The sequence below is a fragment of the Vulpes lagopus genome, chromosome 23, assembly GCF_018345385.1.
Source record: "Vulpes lagopus strain Blue_001 chromosome 23, ASM1834538v1, whole genome shotgun sequence".
NCBI classification, from domain to species: Eukaryota; Metazoa; Chordata; class Mammalia; order Carnivora; family Canidae; genus Vulpes; species Vulpes lagopus.
Window position 1 is genome coordinate 41,334,414 of NC_054846.1, and position 19,011 is coordinate 41,353,424.

At 33.1% G+C, this 19,011-nt stretch overlaps 1 protein-coding gene and 1 long non-coding RNA gene across 8 annotated transcripts in view; one reads left to right on the plus strand and one right to left on the minus strand.

Moving 5' to 3' along the window:
* The window catches only part of LOC121481155, a 179,947-nt gene that overhangs the window by 72,210 nt on the left and 88,726 nt on the right, over nt 1–19,011 (plus strand). The gene's annotated exons all lie outside the window — the stretch shown is intronic.
* PTPRQ (protein tyrosine phosphatase receptor type Q) overlaps nt 1–19,011 on the minus strand; it is a 200,357-nt gene that overhangs the window by 48,544 nt on the left and 132,802 nt on the right. For all 4 annotated transcript variants that reach the window (XM_041738237.1, XM_041738236.1, XM_041738238.1 and 1 more), the window contains 6 exons: nt 15,031–15,217; nt 11,757–12,001; nt 9,258–9,324; nt 6,133–6,291; nt 5,344–5,566; nt 3,764–3,837 (listed from right to left, as the gene is read on the minus strand). In XM_041738237.1, coding sequence (XP_041594171.1) covers nt 3,764–3,837; nt 5,344–5,566; nt 6,133–6,291; nt 9,258–9,324; nt 11,757–12,001; nt 15,031–15,217 — 955 coding nt within the window. The remainder of the gene's footprint in view (nt 1–3,763; nt 3,838–5,343; nt 5,567–6,132; nt 6,292–9,257; nt 9,325–11,756; nt 12,002–15,030; nt 15,218–19,011) is intronic.

The following is a 19,011-nucleotide window of genomic DNA, read 5'->3' on the forward strand; positions in this document are numbered from 1 at the left end:
ATTCTGAGTGAAAACAAAATCAAATAAGTTGTAGGTATTTCTTTAGGATTAAAATAATGGCATATGTCATTTCCTCTGTTTATTCCTATAGGCCATAAAGATTCCCCTAAGTGCATACTCCTCTTCCACACACTCATCCTTATTCAGCAAAGCCCTACCAGGCTCCTCACTTTTGCTTTTGTTAACTCTTCAATAAACTTAAACCTTCTAGTTCATTAGTCTATGGTGATTCTGTTGCCCCTAATTTTAACTTTCAAATAAGAGACATAGCCACTACCAAAATGGACTGTCATGGAAATGTATACTCCATCCTTACTTGAAAAGACGGCCTTACTAAAGCTCTTAAATTTGAAGATTTTACTGACAGGCAACTTAGCTTGGAGCTCACTGCCTGTGCTATGCTAAATACCAGCGAATGAATGTATATCCACTGGCTATTTGATGACCCAGATGGGATCTTCACTTATTTCACCAAAATCAGAAATCACATATAGACATAAGTCCTCAGTAGGCTTCTTAAGAATGTCGGGAGCCCCTCGCCTGTTGCAACTGATATCATCCAACCCAATACGTGACATATTTGAGATAAACAGGGACTTGAACATCTGTTGTAATCTTCTAATGACAACAGGCTATTATATCAGTGCATTTTACTATTTGCTTGCTCCCATTCTCACAGTCATGAAACCATTCTTGTCATTGACCAATGTAGTTTATTTCCTTCTTGAGTCCTTCTACTATATATTCCTTGGCAAGGTTCCCCGCCCCCAAAGCTCTTAACGACTCAATGGCCTTTTATTAATGTCAGGTCATGGACCAGAACCATTTCTGGAGGGTATTCTTTGTTGCCCAACCCATAAGGCTGAATCCGATAGTCACAGAACCATAATATCCAATAGCCAGGTAAAATGTGAGGACAGAAATTGATAGTAATAAACCCATTAACCAGTCAGATGACTGGGCCGCTTTTCTAGACATTGAGGAATCCTGCTCCAAAGGTATACTCCATTCTCCAAATCTGCACATCTTATTTCACCGCAACTCAGGATGGCATTCCTAATCATTCTCTCCACTCCTGCCTATCATGGTTTTACTGACTATAAAAGACTGTCTAGATAGCAGAACTCCATGTGGTCAATCCATAATAAGCATTTTAGGGCAAAAGCCTAACACAAAGCCACAGTTTATCAGAAGGGAATCCATGGAAGAAACTCTAAGGGGGAGCCTGAAGAGCTGCCCTTATGTCACTGGTCTATAAGTATTACATGAACTCTAAAAAATGAGATCACAGATATATAGAACCTTTCCTTGTAACTACCCCTTATCAACCCAATGGCTTTCTACCTTATACATCAAGTCTATGTTTCACCAGTGCTTCCTTCCCTAACCTTGACCAGATTTTATGCTTTGCCCTCTGTTCCACATCTTACAACCCCTTTAGATTCTTGCGGTTAGCAGGGCACACAAGCATTAGCACTTGGATGACTGGGGTGGGGATAGTCATGACTTCAAAGAAAGTACCAGAGAACTGATGGTGTACTTCTGCTACCTTCTAAAATTAATTATTTTATTCCACTGAACTGGATGTGAGAAAAAGGAAGAAAAAGAAGAGCATCATTGAAGACACCTTGGGACTACCTGCAGCCAAAGTATTAGCTGAGGCCCATCTTTGGCCAGAAGGAAGCCATTTGGCAGAATGTGAGGAATCACATCCCTGCACATCATGGTTTCTGATGCTTGTCTTTCCCCCCTTTTCATTCCTATTACCCTGGACATTGTAACTTTGTCGCTCAGATAACTGACTGAATGTATCCTCACATCAATGTGAAACCAGCAATCTATGAGAGACATAGCACACAACAAACCACACAGCAAGGCAACATCTTTAGCATGGCTCCTACAGAATGTCATGTCCCTAAGATATGTGAGCTATCCACTCTATGTCTTTTATCATCCATTACTAAACATACCAGGGTCACCATTTTGCTATGGTAATAGTTCCCGAATGCCGTAACGTAGAGGACATTATGTTGATGCCATTTATTTCACTGTGGTGGTGTCAGGGTGTGATAAACTCACCTATCAATGAAGAAATACTTCACCCAATTTCAAAACCACAAGTCTAGTCAGCCAATTTTAAAATGATTGAATCACTGGGTAAAATTAATTAATTAAATCATTGATTTCAGGGGATAAGACAGTAGTTATTCCTCTATAAACACCTATGTAGCAAACCATGTGTCCCTTTTATTTCTTTGACATTGAAAATTTCCTTAACTACATAGAGGTTGCAGAAGCTGACTTTTTTGACAATTAATCTTCCACAACCAGATGAACATTTCTAAATGAGAATAATGGAAAAATCTATCTGCTTCCAGCCACAGCTCTCACTGTGCAGATCACATGATACTGTGGATCTGAGCGGTGCACAAAGGTCCACATTCTCAGAGCTTTATACAGAGAAAATTGGAAGCTGCACACTTAGAGAAATCCTAGGGAAGTAATTTCTCCTGAAAAAGTATATTTCTAAGATCTTTGATTATAGCCTATCCTATTATATATCCTATACAGCCTATTATAGCCTAACAGAAGCTGTTAAGCATTTAAAATTTTACTAACTATAGAATATTAGTATCTTTACATATGCTACTTTATTTAAATCTTTCAACGTGGACACTATCATGACCATTTTCTAAATAGGAAAACTGAGGTTTATGAACATTATTTTTCTCAAGTGGTAGAGTCAAGTTTTGAATCCAGGCCTAAATTCTGTATTTGTACTGTAATGGTTATGGAATCTGTGGAATCTGTGCTAGAATACTAGTTGAGCCACTTAATTACTTAATCTGGGCCTTGGTTACCTCATCTATAAAATGGAACTAATAGCACCTGACAGCTTCTCTCAATCTCAGCACTACTGAGATGCATACTACAGTATGCACTAAATAATTCTTTGCTGAAAGGACTGTCCCATGCAATATAGGATGTTCAGCAGCCTCCCTGCCTCTGCCCACTACACCAGTAGCTTGTCTCCATAATTGTGACAACCAAAAATTGCTACAGACATTGCCACATATTCCCTGGAGAGTAAAATCACTCTGGTTGAGAACTATGGATAAAGATTATAAGACAGCTGTGAAGATTCCATTATTAGTACATACAAAGAGCCCAAAAGATGATGATGGTGAGGAGGAGGAAGAGGAGGAGGAGGAGGAGGAGGAGGAGGAGGAGGAGGAGGAGGAGGAGAACACTTGCATTTGACTAAATTGTACCTATGTTTTATTCAGGCCTGACTGGGTGGGTATAACTGGAAAAACTCGTGAGAGACTTGATTTAGAAAGAAAATAAAATTTATCTATTTATTGGAAAATAAAATTTAAAACAGCTGGAAAGTACCTAGTTTGTAAGATTATTTCAGGAAAATTTCCATAAACCTTTTTCTTTTTTATTAGGTAAAAATGCTTTGTATATAAGATTATATATTAAGCTTCCAAGTAAATATTTGCTTAGTATAATGTTAGTACACATCAGCATAGAACTAATACCATATAGAAATCTATGTTCAGATTTGAATAGATGGAACATCCAGCACTTAAAAGAATAGCACAAATATTATGTTTTCCTTTGTCAGGCTAATTAAGCTTGAAATGAATTTATACTTGAGAGCATTTAGTCATGGATTAATATATTTACTATTGAATGTTACAACTGTGATTAGTATGTTAAGATTATCAATGAAATTAAATTACAGAATGTATCTTACCTAAAGTCTTAACAGGATCAGAATAATCAGAATCAGTAAATTGTCCCATAACATTTGTGGCTCTAAATTTAAATCTATGAAATAAAAAAATTAAGACAATTTGCATGCCATATTACTTTTTCCTATAAATAATTTAACAAATAATGAAAAATACAAAAAAACCCAAACAAACAAAATCAATGAAAGATACACATTTTTATTCAAGAGAAAATTATTTGTAAGATGTAAACTTGGAAATCAATTGTCATCAGAACAATATATCCTATCTTTATGTGAGATGAATAATTATCCTGCACATAAAAAAGTAACTAAAAGTTTGGCCAGACTCATGGGCAGTCAGAAGGTTATAAACAGTTGTGAAAAAGTGTGTTAAACAAACATACTTTATAAAGTATAATAACCATTATACCTCAACTACCTTTGAAAATACCAGTGACCTAGATTTAGAATGGTCATACAGAACTTTGTCCATGTTAATAAATTAAGAAAAATGATTCTTAATTCTGTGTGTACAGCAGTGTTTTCACTCTATGATTTTATGACATAAGAAATAGAAAATGGTTACAGAATGGGTGACTCTAACACCTTCAGAGATAATTTAAATTTACCTTATTTAAAAATTACAGACATCCAGGCATTTTAAAATACAAAACCAACTTATACTCATAAGTTTCAGTTTACAATTTAATCTCTACTCTTCTCAAATTCTTATGATTTTATTGAACATATTAAGAGTCTGCGTTGTGAAAATATGCAAATTAAATATTTGAATAAGCATTAAATTTTGTGGTATATCATTTTCAGAATTGTCTGTATATGATGATTAAATTTCAGGCAAAAACTTAGTAACCAAAGCAATTGTACTTATTAATAGATGATAAAGCATTCTATTTTTTTAAATGCCTGACTTTTCTACTTTTCTAATGTTAACTTGGCTTAGTTTGTTTATGAGGATTTAATAATGCTTTAACTAGCAGGCAAACAAGAAACATGAAACTACCTGCATTTTTCAAATTTAGTAGTAAAAATTACATTTTGGAAATTAAATAATTTAATATTAAAAACTGTAGTCTTATGACAAAAATAACATAGTCAATTTAACAGGAGATACATGATTAATTTAGCAAAGCATTTAATAAAGCCAGAGTATCAGAATTGGTTTTTCATACATTAGATTATCTTGATATACAAAATGAGAAATATTAAAGTGAATTATAAATACTTCAGTCACTAATTCAGAGGTTGATAATACAAAGAGGAGAAAATCATTGCTATGACTCCAGTAAATGGAAGCTGTCATCAACAAACAGACTAGAATAGTGTTTCCAAAAACCCATACATTAGCATTGTCTTTATGTCACTTATCATATCAAATCATAATTATTTTTAAGCTTTTCCTATGGAACTGTATATTTATGAAATGTAAGGAGAATATCTTGTTGGTCTTTACCATGTATTAGGTCACGATACATTATGGATGTCCAGTGCTAATTGGAAAGATGGAAGGATGAGTAGATGGATGAAAAAAAAGTTTTCCTGCTTGCTATCACGATGCATTAGTAAGCATGAGCTATACTTACAAGTATTGTTTTTTTGGTTTCAGAGGCCCATTGCAAATTCTGTCTTCATTGCCAGGAATCATACATGCATTATCAGCACCAATGATGTAGATTTCTTCATTGCCACTGAACTTTGTCTTTCCCTCCATACATGGGGGGTTAGGAAAGCCTTCATTTGTAAAATATGGCCTTGGTTTATTAAAATATGCATCATACCACTTTGTTACATTTCCATCATGCTGAGCTATTTTCAGAAAAAAGGATATAATTACAAGTAATATATGAAAGTATTCTCACATTTCTGAAGAGCATTTCTATAATTGCATGAGGAAAATCTGGATGCAACATCTGCCACTCTATGAACAACCAGGGATGATTCAGCTGATTTACCTGGATAAACAGGGAACCTTATCTTTCCCAAACACATGAATCTACAGGCTTTGTTGTGGAGGATGACTTCTCAGAGACACAAAGAATATCTCTCAGTCAAGGGTAATTCTTCTGTTCATACCTTCAAAGAAGCTATCAAGACTCCATCTTGTCCAAACCAAATAATCCAACCAGTACATAGCATAAAAAAATCACATATTTTAACTATGCCTTTTCTTATTTTGGCTAACTATTTTAGGCATAGATTAATGATGAGTATAATTCGTGATAATATTAACACTTTATTAAGCTCAAAAGTTGTCTAATAATAGGCAGCCAACCTTATATTACTAATTTTAAATGGAAATTACTTTAGCATCGCATTTATTTAGCATTAAATTACTCTATAACTTAACGAGACAGGTTGACAACTGATGATACCTCCTGCTTCTGTTACAAGCACTTGTACATTTTTGATTGGTCCATGATCATCATTGTAGTAACATATTGGCATTCTGATTGTAATTGTTGTTGAAGTCACAAGCAATTTTCCTGTGGCATCATAAATAGGGATTGGTTTGGTTTTTGGTCGTGCTGGAGCTTAAAACAAAGAAGAAATATCACTGCAATTGGGTTTTTTTGTTTCTGAAGAGAAGGAAAAAATTTTAAATTCTCATTTCATGCAGATGTTTTATAGATACAATGATGACAGACACACATAACAAATGAAACAGTGTTGTTTAAATACAACAGATGTTTAGCAATTATTATCTCCCAATGCTTTAATTGTATATTTCATACTTGCTTGAGATATGGGGGCTCAGGTGTGATTTTTAGGCATCTGACTCCTCTTCACATATTAAAAGAATTCTAATAATTTATGCTCTCACTTATATAATTTTTATAAGTGCATTATATCATACTAATATTTTAGTGGGTTTTTTCTTCTTTTACTTCCTTTAGCTGATACATCAATTCCTATTCTAGTTATACCATCATCCCTCCTACAGTTTATCCAAGTCAAATATATGAGTGATATCCTCTTATATTTTTCTCCAGGTTCACATAATCATATAAAATACATAAAGTTATACATAAAGGATTATTTTTACTGTTTGGTTTTTTAAATGGGGTTATATTATGTGTTATAATCACTCCACATATTGCTTTTTTTCATTTAAATATGACTTATATAATTCTTTCCAAGTCACCAATAAGGGGGCCAACTCATTCTTCTTAATGACTGTGTTGTATATCGTGGTGTGACAACATCATATTTATTTGATCATTCAGCTAGTAATGGGAATTCCCTTTTCCTTCAGGTTTTGAACATATGCTGAAATAACCAGCCTTATATATTTAGCCTTCTTTACTGATCCTTTTATTTCTATGGAATAGATTTCTAAGAACAGAATTTCTGGAACAGAAGATAAAAACATTTTTAACTTTGATAGATATTGCCAGAATAATTTCTGAAAGTGTCACAATAATTCATATTTATCACCAATGCATACAAGTATCTCCAAAATCAATATTTATAGGAACTCTGCTTGTCTCATCCCATAGCTATATACGTATTCCAGCTGTTCAAGCACAGCAAGTTGCTTAATCAAACTTCAATTTCCATATTTATTAAATTTTTAAAAAGCCTCTCAATAATGTCAAAATTGGCAATACCATTTCCATTTTATAGATGAGGAAATGGCCTTATGTCACATAGCTGTAAAAGGGAAATAACAGGATTTGAATCAAATATTTTTGGCTTAATCCTTTGGCTCACTCCTCTGAGATGTAAGGACTATAACAATATTAGATGTGTAGGAAGTTTATTGGAGGAAATATCCATGAAAAATCCAGGATCAGGGAACAGAAGTAGGTGGCAAGAGCCTTTAGACCACAGATCACAGGTCTAATACCTGTGTAAGGAAGAAGGAGGGAAGGATTCAGGAAGAGCCTCAGGTTTTAGGGATTCTGAGAGACTCTCAGCCAAGCCACTGGGGAGTCCCTAAAGAAAGGTTTCCGGTTAGAGGAATCTGGTATTGGACATGATTATCCAACTTTATGTGTCAAATGTAAATTTAATGAGACTACTATTAATTCAATATCACTCTATGTCACCAAAACCAATCATGCATATTACTAGAGAAAAATATTTCTCTAGCACCTCACCACTACCACTAGTACTCACATATTTTGTCTAGATGACTAAGCATGAGTCAATCTGTCCTATCTAAGGAGTGGAAAGTCAGAACTAATCCTCTTTACCTGGGAATGATGAAAGCAATAGACATAGGAAGTTTTGCTAAAGAATTAATATAATGTATCTGTTGTTACCTGCATACTTACCTGTCCTGCCATTGAATAAGAAAAAGATATTAAGATATTCTTCTTTATAAAGTTGTTTTATAAAACACCTGATGTTTTTGAAGAGCTTATGCATTCATACATTCCAAGTAGTTTGGAATGAATTAAAAAACAAATCTTGGTGCTTTTAAATAATATTACAACTATATAAACTACCACTGATGAAAAGATAAAATTTATCAGCTTCATCTTACAGTGAGTATTTCTTATTCTTATTCTTAGTGGTATGAGTTTCCAGGTACTGTCCTAAGGGTTTTTCAGAGATTATCTCTTTCAATCTTCACAACAATCCTTGAGGTAGGAACTAGAATTATCTGAATTTTACAAGCTTATAGAGGTTAAGGCACTTGCCTAAAGCCAAGCAGATATCAAGTGGCCAATACAGGATTCAATCTCAGCAATTTGACCCTAGATTCAGTCTAGAGCTGACACTTTTAATCACTGTGCTCTACTGTGCTACCAAAGACTAAGAAAAGTTACTTTTTGCTTCAGAATGAGAAGCATTCTACTAAAGGTCCCTACACTTCAGTTTTTTTATCTCTTTGCAGGTTTTATTATAGATTTTGAGAGAGATGTTGTAACATCTCTTGCTTGTATGTTTTCAGTCAGGAAGAGATAGTATCCTGAATGACTGGCTGGTCCTACATTCCTCTTAACAACGTTTTTTGGTCTTCATGGACTGCCTTGGGGAGGGGGAGCCTACAATTTTAATTATATTTTCTATAAACAATACCTGTCAGAATAATGAATTAATCTACTTTACGGTCAGAATCATAAAGTTAAGCACTATCTGATTAACTGAGAAGAATTTTACTTTCAAGATAAAGATCAGTCAAGGTATCTAATTAAAATTAATCAAAGCCCAGCACAGGTAATTTAACAATGAATTTTCAATAAAATTAAAAAACATAAAATAACAGAGTATAAAATTTGTCCCAGAAAACTTTAAGTTTAGAAAGAGAGAAATATAAGATAAATAGCAGGTGGGCATTCTCTTTCTTTAAGATGGTAATTTGCATTATTATTTAGACATTTTAAGTATAGCTTTAATAAGCAGGCTTTATTACTTAATGTATGCAGTTATTATTGCATATGCATCATGTAAAAGCTTGACTACATTCTTAACTCTAATAACAATTCAATTGTAATTACTCTTTGATTAAGACAACAGTATTTCACAGGAAGGCAGCTCATATATGCACCTTTAATGTCCATAGTTATTCTCATCTGAACCTTTGGCCCTGCGCCAGCACTGTTGATTGCATAAACCTAAAAAGAATAAACATCTTGTTACTGTTTTTATTAGGGTCATATAATTTTTAAATGATCCTGCTTTTAAAAACAACTGCATATGTCCTACTCATTATATTTTTCTTGCACTTACTCAAATGAATACAATATGGGTAGAAAGAACATTAATAATAAAATAGTTCTTAAAATTGATCTTATAGTACTAAGTCCAGAGAACAAAGGCCGAGTGACTTAAACAGCCCTATCATAGTGACCAGGAAAGGATGTGGCTTCAATTTGAACCCGTAGGAGGAACAGAAGCAGAAAAGCCACTATGTCTACACTCCTTCATCTACTCTAACATCTGCTCTTTTCCTCTGTAGCTAGGTAACTCTGGCTTTCTTAAATCCATATTCAAGACCCTCTTTTTTTTCCTTCTCTGAAATGAAATCCTATTCCTTCAACCTCCTTGTTTTCCTGTATTAAATCATCCCTCTGAAAGTTGGCCTTTATGCCCTTCTTCACCCCTGCCCCAAAGTATCCGACGCTATAACCCACATAATGCAGCATATACACATAAAACATTTCTGTTTGCATAGACAGAAGGTAATTCACACAAATGTGAATCCTTTCAATTCACTTCATGCTGTAGATCATCTTCTTTTATTTACTTTTTTTTTGCTCTATAAAACAAAGACTATATTCTTGCCCAAATTCATTGACAAACACAAACATAATTAACTTATTTTCTATATTTCCACACTATAGATACTTTGGGAATGTTTTTATTGAATTAAGGTTATAATAATACATGTGATGCAGTAGATATGGTAAATAAGCCAAAAATATGTGGTTACAAAATATCTAAAGGAAGTATGTATTGGAGTTTGTAAATTTAAGAAAAGAAGTATTAAAAATGAAAAGTGATATTATGGTATGCTTCATTATTTTTACTTCTTTGTGGTACAGCCTGACATTTAAGTGAAATAATAAATGAAAAGTTAGGTGCTCTACTCAAATTGCTTTGTACAAAGAAGTCATTTGTAAACCTGTTGAATGAAGATATGTAGGTTTTGATTCAGTAGGTTGAGACAGATGTTAGTTATATATATTTCTAATAAACTGTCAGGTGTTGAGGAACTGTAAATTGCATTTTCTGAACAATAAGATAATTTTTATTGTTGTTTAAATTATGAATTAGTTGTACTTTGTTTCCTATTTTTTCTCTTATTCGCAAAAGGCAAAACACATGGAGCACTCATGACTTCCCATAACTATATTTTTTTAATCTTTACAAAAATCCTATAAAGAAGTCATTATTCCTATTACTGTTTTTTCTTTTTTTTGTTTCAAGTTTTTATTTAAATTCCAGTTACTACATACAGTGTAATATTAGTTTCAGGAGTAGAATTTATTGTTTTTTTAGATAAAGAAACTGACGTACAGATTTGAGGCAACTGCCCAGAAACAAACCATAGAGCCAAGATTAGAACCCAGATCAGTTCATTCTCTTAACCACTCTCCCTCTAATAGACCTTCCACAATGTTGGTCCATCTAATGGGAGGTGCAACAAGAATCCTATGAGAATATTTTACTTATATATAAATATAAATATATTTTATGTTTTATTTATATTTACATATATAAATAAAATATTTTGATTTTATAAACTAAATGTATTTTATTTTTATTTTATATATCTTATGAAATAAGATATATAGTGAGTGAAGGAAGAAATGAAGCTATGCAGATATATAGATATAATGTAGAGAAAAACATATACATATGAATACAAATTATTAATAACAGTGTTCTGATGATTCCATGATAATCATAAAGAACTGGTAGGAAAAGCTACCTGAAGGTTTAGGGTGAACTCTATGTTGCTTAAAAGATGGTATTGTGACCCATATAATTCTATTTGAAAGTTTTAAGACATGCTACAAAAACACGTTTTTGAAATAAATTGTGTGTCTGTATGTACATAAACACACACAGATAATTTAAAATTACGATGTAAAATGCTTAGCTTTAGTAATTATTACGTGAAATAAATGTGAATTTCAAACACGTCAATAGTTACTTCTGCCCCTTGCCTTTGAAATTTGCTTTTCCGTTTTCCACTTACAAGCACACTTAAACAGCTTCCCTTTAGGTACAATTATCTCTACATATCACTGCTCTCTTGCTTTTAACATGCATTTTCCCTTCCCTTTATTTTATTTTTGCATTTCTGCTATTGTTGGGCAATTTTTTTTGTTACCTACATATTTTATAGTGTTTGTTGAATTATAATAGGAAATAAGCAATTTAATTTCTTTAAATGTTATTTTCTATTGGCATGTCTCACACAATCCTGCAAAAAGATATGAGAAATCTAGTGTGCACAGGGGGTGCGGTAGTTTGGAATGCTGAGTTTGTAAACTGACTTTGTAAAATAGGTGAGTAATTAAAAGCAATGAATGCTTACACTGATGTTATATGTATGTCCACCTTTTAGTCCTTCTAACATCGCAATGACAGATGTGTCAGTTTTCTGGATAATACTGAGGTTGTGAATCTGGACAGCAGTAGGATCATCTTCTCGGTAAACCAGAGCTTGGTAAACTTGAATATTTCCATTGGGTTGAGAAGGAGGAAGAAATGTTAACTGAAATTTTGTAACTTCGTCTGGTATCTTCTGAAATGTCATGTTGTTAGGTGGATCCTTGGGAACTAAAATGAAATATTAACCAATTAATTTTTAAAAATTTGTGTTCCTCTTTTTAATCTCCCTATAAAATTATTTGATTCAAATTTCTGCTTATAAAATGTTCTCCACAAATTATTTAAACCGTATATGTTATGAAAACAAGCAAAAATGGCTGATATATGTAGAATCATTGACAGCTATAGGTCACAGAAATCATAATGGGGATTCAGTTAGTTTGGTTGTTTATTTTGACTTTTACACTTATTTTTATGAATCCATTTTATAAATGCATAGAATGCAATTCTATGACTTTTTTGTACTGTTTATTTAAAGATAACATAGACTCACAGGAATTTGCAAAAAATGGTACATACAGTCCATGGAACATTCCCCCTGCTTTTACCAGTGGTGATAACTTACCTAACTATAGTTTAATATCAAACCTGGATATTGACATTGGTACAATACTGTTAATTAGATTACAGACCTTATTCAGATTTCATCATTTTTTCATGCTTTTATAAATGTGTGCAGTCCTATATAATTTTATTCCATGTAAAGAACTCCTGCAATCATCACCAGAAATAAGGTACAAAACTATTCTATTTCCATAAAGAAACTTCCTCTGCTATCTTCTGGCATTTGCACCTTGTAGATCCCCACAACACTGACAGTTGTCCTCCATAGTTCTGTCATTTTAAGAAAAAAGAAAAAAAAAACAGCATAATGCTTGAGGTATGTAGCAACGGTTCATTCTTTTTTTCTTTTCTTTTTTATTACTGAGTAGCGCTCCATTTTGTGGATATACCAAAGTTTGTTTAATCATAGAAAAACACTTGGGTTGTTTCCAATTTTTTTTGTTATTACTAACAAAACTGCTATTAACATTCATTTACTGCTGTTTGTGTGAACATAAATTTTTGAGTCTCTGTGATAATTGCCCAAGAGTATGACTGCTAGGTCATGTGCTCTACATACATGTTTAGTGTCATAAAAGGCTGTCAACTACTTTTCAGTGTGGCTATACTCATTTGCATTCCACTACCAATATATCAAAAGTCCGGTCTCGTTGTAGCTTTGCCAGCACTTGGCATCATCACTATTTCATAATTATTATTTTATCTGTTCTAGTAGATGCATAGTGATACCTCATTGTGGTTCTAATTTGCATTTCCTTAATAGCTAATGATGCTGAAAATGTATGTTATCATGAGTTTATTTGCCCACTGTATCTCCCCCATGATGAAAGGTCTAGTCATGTCTTTTGCCGATATCTAATTGGATTTTTTAAAATGTTGAGTTGTGAGAATACTTTATATATTCTACATATTCCATGTTATTTTTGAAAAATAAAAATTAGCCTAAAATACAACAGCTAAGTATCAGTGCATTATCATGAAAGAAAATGATATACATGGGAATAAAACTAATTTATGGATATAGGAACTAGTTCTTGATGTACTACATAATTAATGTTCTTTATATAAATGACTAATTGCATGAATATATCTATTGTGATCAAATTGAAATGGATATATTTCCATACTAAGTAAAGGAATTTCCATGAGGAAGGCCACTAATATTAGGCAGTCAAAGGTTTGGATGCTCAAGTTTTAGTACCTTTATTTATTATTTATATATTATCTTGCAAATATCTTTATAGATAGCACCCTGTGGCAAGCAAAAAATTAAGTAAATAAATAACAGGGAGAAAAAAAGAGGAACACATAAATATGTTATAATGCCAAATATCACATATTAAGTGGAAAAACGCAAGCTAAAGTGAAAGTTAAATTGGCTCAAGACATATTTTCACATTTGTTGTTATACATTTCAATGCTATAAAGATATTAATTATTAACTAATCATTTTATCTAAAACTCAGATCAGGTTTAAGGTTGGATAAGTGAAATAATTCTCTGAATTCTGGAAAGAATTTCTTATTCTCTAAATATCTTTGGGTTTACATGTAAAATTCTACTCTTAGAGATTTAGTAATAATTTATTAACAATGATATCTTTGGGAGAGGTAGCACATTAAGATTTGACAATCAGTGTTTTATGGTATGAGCGTGAATAAATTCAGCAGCATCTTTCCTCACAGGGAGGATGCTGGAGAAGTATAAAAGGTATCATAAGAAAATAAATATCTGGGATATATGTGGCAGTAAAATGGAAACAAATGAAATTTTAGGGTGCTGAGGATAAGATGTTATCTTTTAATGTAGAACCATAACTTTATAGACAATAGAGTATATAATATAATGAAAAAACTAGCTAAAAAACATTTTTTACCTCCTATACTTACCTTACAGATAGCAACAAATAAACTATAGCAACACATCCCTTCATGTGCTCTTTCCAAAGATATGTCTGGTGGCAAAGAACATCAGGTGTCTGAAGGAGGATAGGGCAAGCAAGTTCTGGGAAGCTGACTTTCCACACTTAATTCCTATTGGTTACAAACTTATTATTCATTCAGACCCTGTTCATAGGCACTTGAGAAAATCTGTATGGATTCTGACATTTATTAAATAGGTTATATAATAAAACATGCTATTTGATTAGGTGAGGAAAACAGATATGGTAAGCATGACCTGGATTCTAATTTTGAATTCCATATTACATACTGACAGATTATTATTACTTTAATGTGCATTTAAGTCATGGACAGAAATAATTAAAATGGAATTTTACATACAGCATTATTGGCCACAGGCCATTTGAAAAACCATCCTTTCGGCAAGGTAACTCAATTTCTGAAATATTTAGTGTTTAAATGAACACACAAAATACAATTAGGATATTATTATGAACGAATTTGTTTCTGTATTTCCAAGAATTGATTATTCTACATAATTCCAATTGGCCTAAAAAAATATAGATAGAAAACTTCACTTTTGTCAGTTATGGTGAGTCACTGAATTTTATACTTTATACATGTAAAAAATTTCCCATAACACATACCTATTCTAGGGGGTGTTGTGAAAAATCCTAAGAAAGACACTTAAATCTCAGCCAATTTTTAGCAATGATGGAAAATATGCCTTACCTGATTCTAAAGTAGTAACAATCATTTCAGCACTTGACTTTCCATCTACATATGCAGTACTCAAGTCTCCAGTGAATGCTGTGATCATCACAGAATACCTTGTGAATATTTTCAAATCTTTAATTTCTATGGTCTTATTTTCCTCATTTGACTTGATGAAGGAAACATTAAATTCATCACTATCTACCTATAGGAAAAAATAGCTAGTGATTAAAGGGAGACACAGTTGAGATCCAAATCACCAAAATATAATAATTCAAAGCTACCTGTGGTATATCTAACTAGCCAAGTTTTAAATTATTTTTTCTTACAGTCCGATTGTCCTGGGAAATCTAAGGTGCCACTTTAACAGTCTACTTATAAGCAGTTATTTCAACAAGTGAAAGTAAAAGAAAAAAAATCAACTAGTCAACCACAATCAATCCATCTAATGAACAAGCAACTATTATCTCTGTGTCAATGGAACTCTACTTTCTACTCCAATGTTTTATAGGATAAACAATACAAGCTTTGGTAATCAATCATTAAGGGTTCAAATACCAACCTGGTCATGTAATAGTTCCTATAGCATCTGACAGGTCACTTATGTTCTCTGTGTCTTACTTTCTGTGTATGTAAAATTGGAGTAATAATATCTATTTAGAGTATTCTGTGAGATTTAGAAAAACAGATCTGAAGTAGCTGGCACAGAGATTTTGATATTTTTTTTGCCATGAGCAACAAAAAGGAAACACATTTTGTAACATAACTCAGGATGTATGAGTGTTCAAAAGAAGTGTTCACACATACTTCTTTTAACTTAAAATCTTAAAAACAATTTTCAGGAATGCAATTTGTTTCTGAAATGCGCTTTGATATTTTCTACTTTTAAACTTTGTTCCAGTTCATTTAAAAAAAATATGGTCATTATTGCAGTTTGAAAAACTCCAGTCTAGCACTATGCATGGCACTGGATAAGGACTCAATTAACTGTGGACATTATAATTATTAGATGTGCAAAAATGAGTATCTTTGGGTATATTAAATATAATTGTATAGTGTGTTCAAACATAATCTACATTTGATGGAGAGTCTGGCCTATTCACTGCAGGGATTAAACATAACTAAAGTTTCTAGCAATGAAAAGAATGGTTTTTCCCAAGATGAACATCCTAAAATTTGAAATCCTAGTATGCATGCCACTCTCAGGAATCTAAACTGAAATGCTTAAATCCAGATTATGTACACTGTTCGCACTACTAAGTTAATTTTCCACTTGACCCTCCCATGTAACTCTGAAAGATTTTTTGTTCAAAATATTCTTCAAATGCTCTTTTCTAAGAGCTTTTTCAACTTAAAGAAGTTGTTGCTATGAGAGACACAGCAAAAGGCTGATAAATAACATGAGCATTGCAAAGTCAAATAGATTGTTCCCACCTTAGAGCACTGAAGGGAGTTGCCTCCTGTCTCCAAAGTGGCAGAAAAACAAATTGGTGTAGGAATACTATTGACCAAGTGCATGTCCTCACTGACAGAAAGTGTGTGTGATTCAGGTAGCTGTCAGCATTTAAACATCACACAAAATCTAGCTTTTTAAATCTTCCTTAAGACTAGGCTTATATTCATGCTGGGTAATAATTATCTAGAGATGAGTAGTTAACTTCTATAATGGGGCACGAATCTCCAATTCATCACTGTTTCACCCAGTTGGCTTCATTTTGACTGCTCATTTATGTTACTTGACTGACCACTATACCTATTTGAATTCTGCTTTTATAGAGTTGAGGAGAATTCCTCAACATTCCATAGTTATTTAGTAGCAGAGACAGGATTTTCTCCCAAGTCTTTCAAGAATCCAGAACTCTCTAAACTACTACACTCGCCCTGATCTTAAAAAGTAAAATTAAATTATTTTAAATGTCTTCCATTAAAAGAGTGCATACTAAATATTGAGTTGTAAAAATATGACATAACATGCCTGTGATCTACTGTATCTTAAAAAATAGTTACTAAAATCCAAAAAGTATGTTGGGTCCTCAAATACAGAATGTACCAAAATTCATTATCTTTCTTCACTAAACCTACTCTGTCATTGTTAATCATTATTTGTCCAATTATCCAAGACAGAAACTTTGGATCTTTTTGATTCATTATTTCCCTTCCATCAATTCCAAGCTTGTTTGCTCATATTATATTTGGTCATCTGTTATTATTATGAAACATGTCCCATCATTTTTGTAGTACGGTGGTTTTATAAGCAATGTTAGTAATTAGACTTTGATTCTATTTTTTCTCCTTTTCTGCCCCATACACACCCTTCCCCACCTGGTACACCTCTATTTGTTCCTCAAGTCCCACAACCAATTTAACCTGCCCTGTGAAGTGTCTTCTGTGTCAGTATGACCCTCATAAGAGGAACCTGAATTACTTTACTAGTTTATATTCCAAAAAACTGCATAACTCATACTCTATAATTAGCTGTTTAGATGTCTTTCACTAGAGTGTGAGCTACTTATGCTTTGCATCCTTGTTTTGGTGAATAGAAACAATATTTGTTACTTTGAAAAAAAAAATAAAGGGAACAACGAACAAAGGACTACAAAAATGCATGAATTTCTGGTAGTATCACCCAGGGCGTGATATCTGTGCCCATACGTCTTTAAGATGGTCAAGTTTTGTTTGAGTCTCTCAGGAAAAGAGTTTTATGTCCCCATGTCTGGTATTTGGCAAAGCCAGGCTATAGCATAAGTCCTAAATCCAATGATATGTGTTCCTCTCTGGCCTAGGTGTTGATGATTCTTGACAGCATATAATTCTATATCCATGAAATGAGCTGCAGATAAGCTCTATAAAGACAATGACCACATCAGACTTGTTCTAGGTACCCAGCACCTAGTACAATGCTGGCTGTGACCCAAAAGGTTTGGATGAGCATATATTTCAACTTGGCAGATTTTATTTGCTGCTTGGTGTTTTTTCCTTTCTTCTATCACACCACTGTTTGCTGATTATAGCCAGGTCTTAATTATTTGAGAAGCTATCAGCTTTGTGCCTCCATTGCCCTTTATGCAAAATGAAGATAATATATTTACATTAAAATGTTAGATAAGATAAGGTAATGCTATGGAGAGGGTACTGTGTAACTGATATAAAATAAGCAATTACCATGTTAGTCACCCTTCTCTCTTTCCCTTGCCCATTTTAAATCTCTATAACAATACTAAAAGAATGAGGTTATAAATCACCTTTTAAAAATATTTTATTTTACCTTCCTTTAAGCATAAATTTCAAGAGAAAACTATTTTTATTAATAATGTCTTTGACAGAAACACAGTATTATCATTTTATAATTTGCTTTTAATACATATTCCCAGAGCATTTGTCATGAGTGTTGATTACTTTTAGCTAATTATGAACTAAAAGTTTTCACAAATATGCTCTAAAAAGGAACATAAACAGAAGACTAAATGGGAGTACAAACCTACCAATAAGCCTTTAAATTTTCATTTTAATCACGACATGTCTTTTGAGATAGAAGCACTTCCATTTTAGAAATAACATAAAGACATAATAAAATTATAAATGTTAAACAAAAGATAGGTAGAGACAGCAAGGCAGGGGAAGGAGAACTCACCATAAGTTATCTGACTCCATGCATTACATGCCATGAGAACAGAGTGTCATCAGGCCCAGTCAAACCCAAGCAGGGCACTAATGAGTTTTTTCCAATCCTAATCCTAGCTAGCAACTCGGCATTATTTATGTTGTTGAGCACCCTACCCTGTTTTAGTGAAAAGCTGGACTCTCATGCTTGGGTTTCCCTCTGTCTGGATGGCCACTCCAGTTTGGTCTCCTCACAGGCCTCTTATTTAAATGTTTGGACTCCCCAGGATTCATTCATTCAATCCTCAGGTTAGTTCTTACAGAAGGGGCCGTTACACTACATGTTATATATTTAATCTCATCCCTTCCTCTCATTTCAACTATCCTCTAAATACCCAC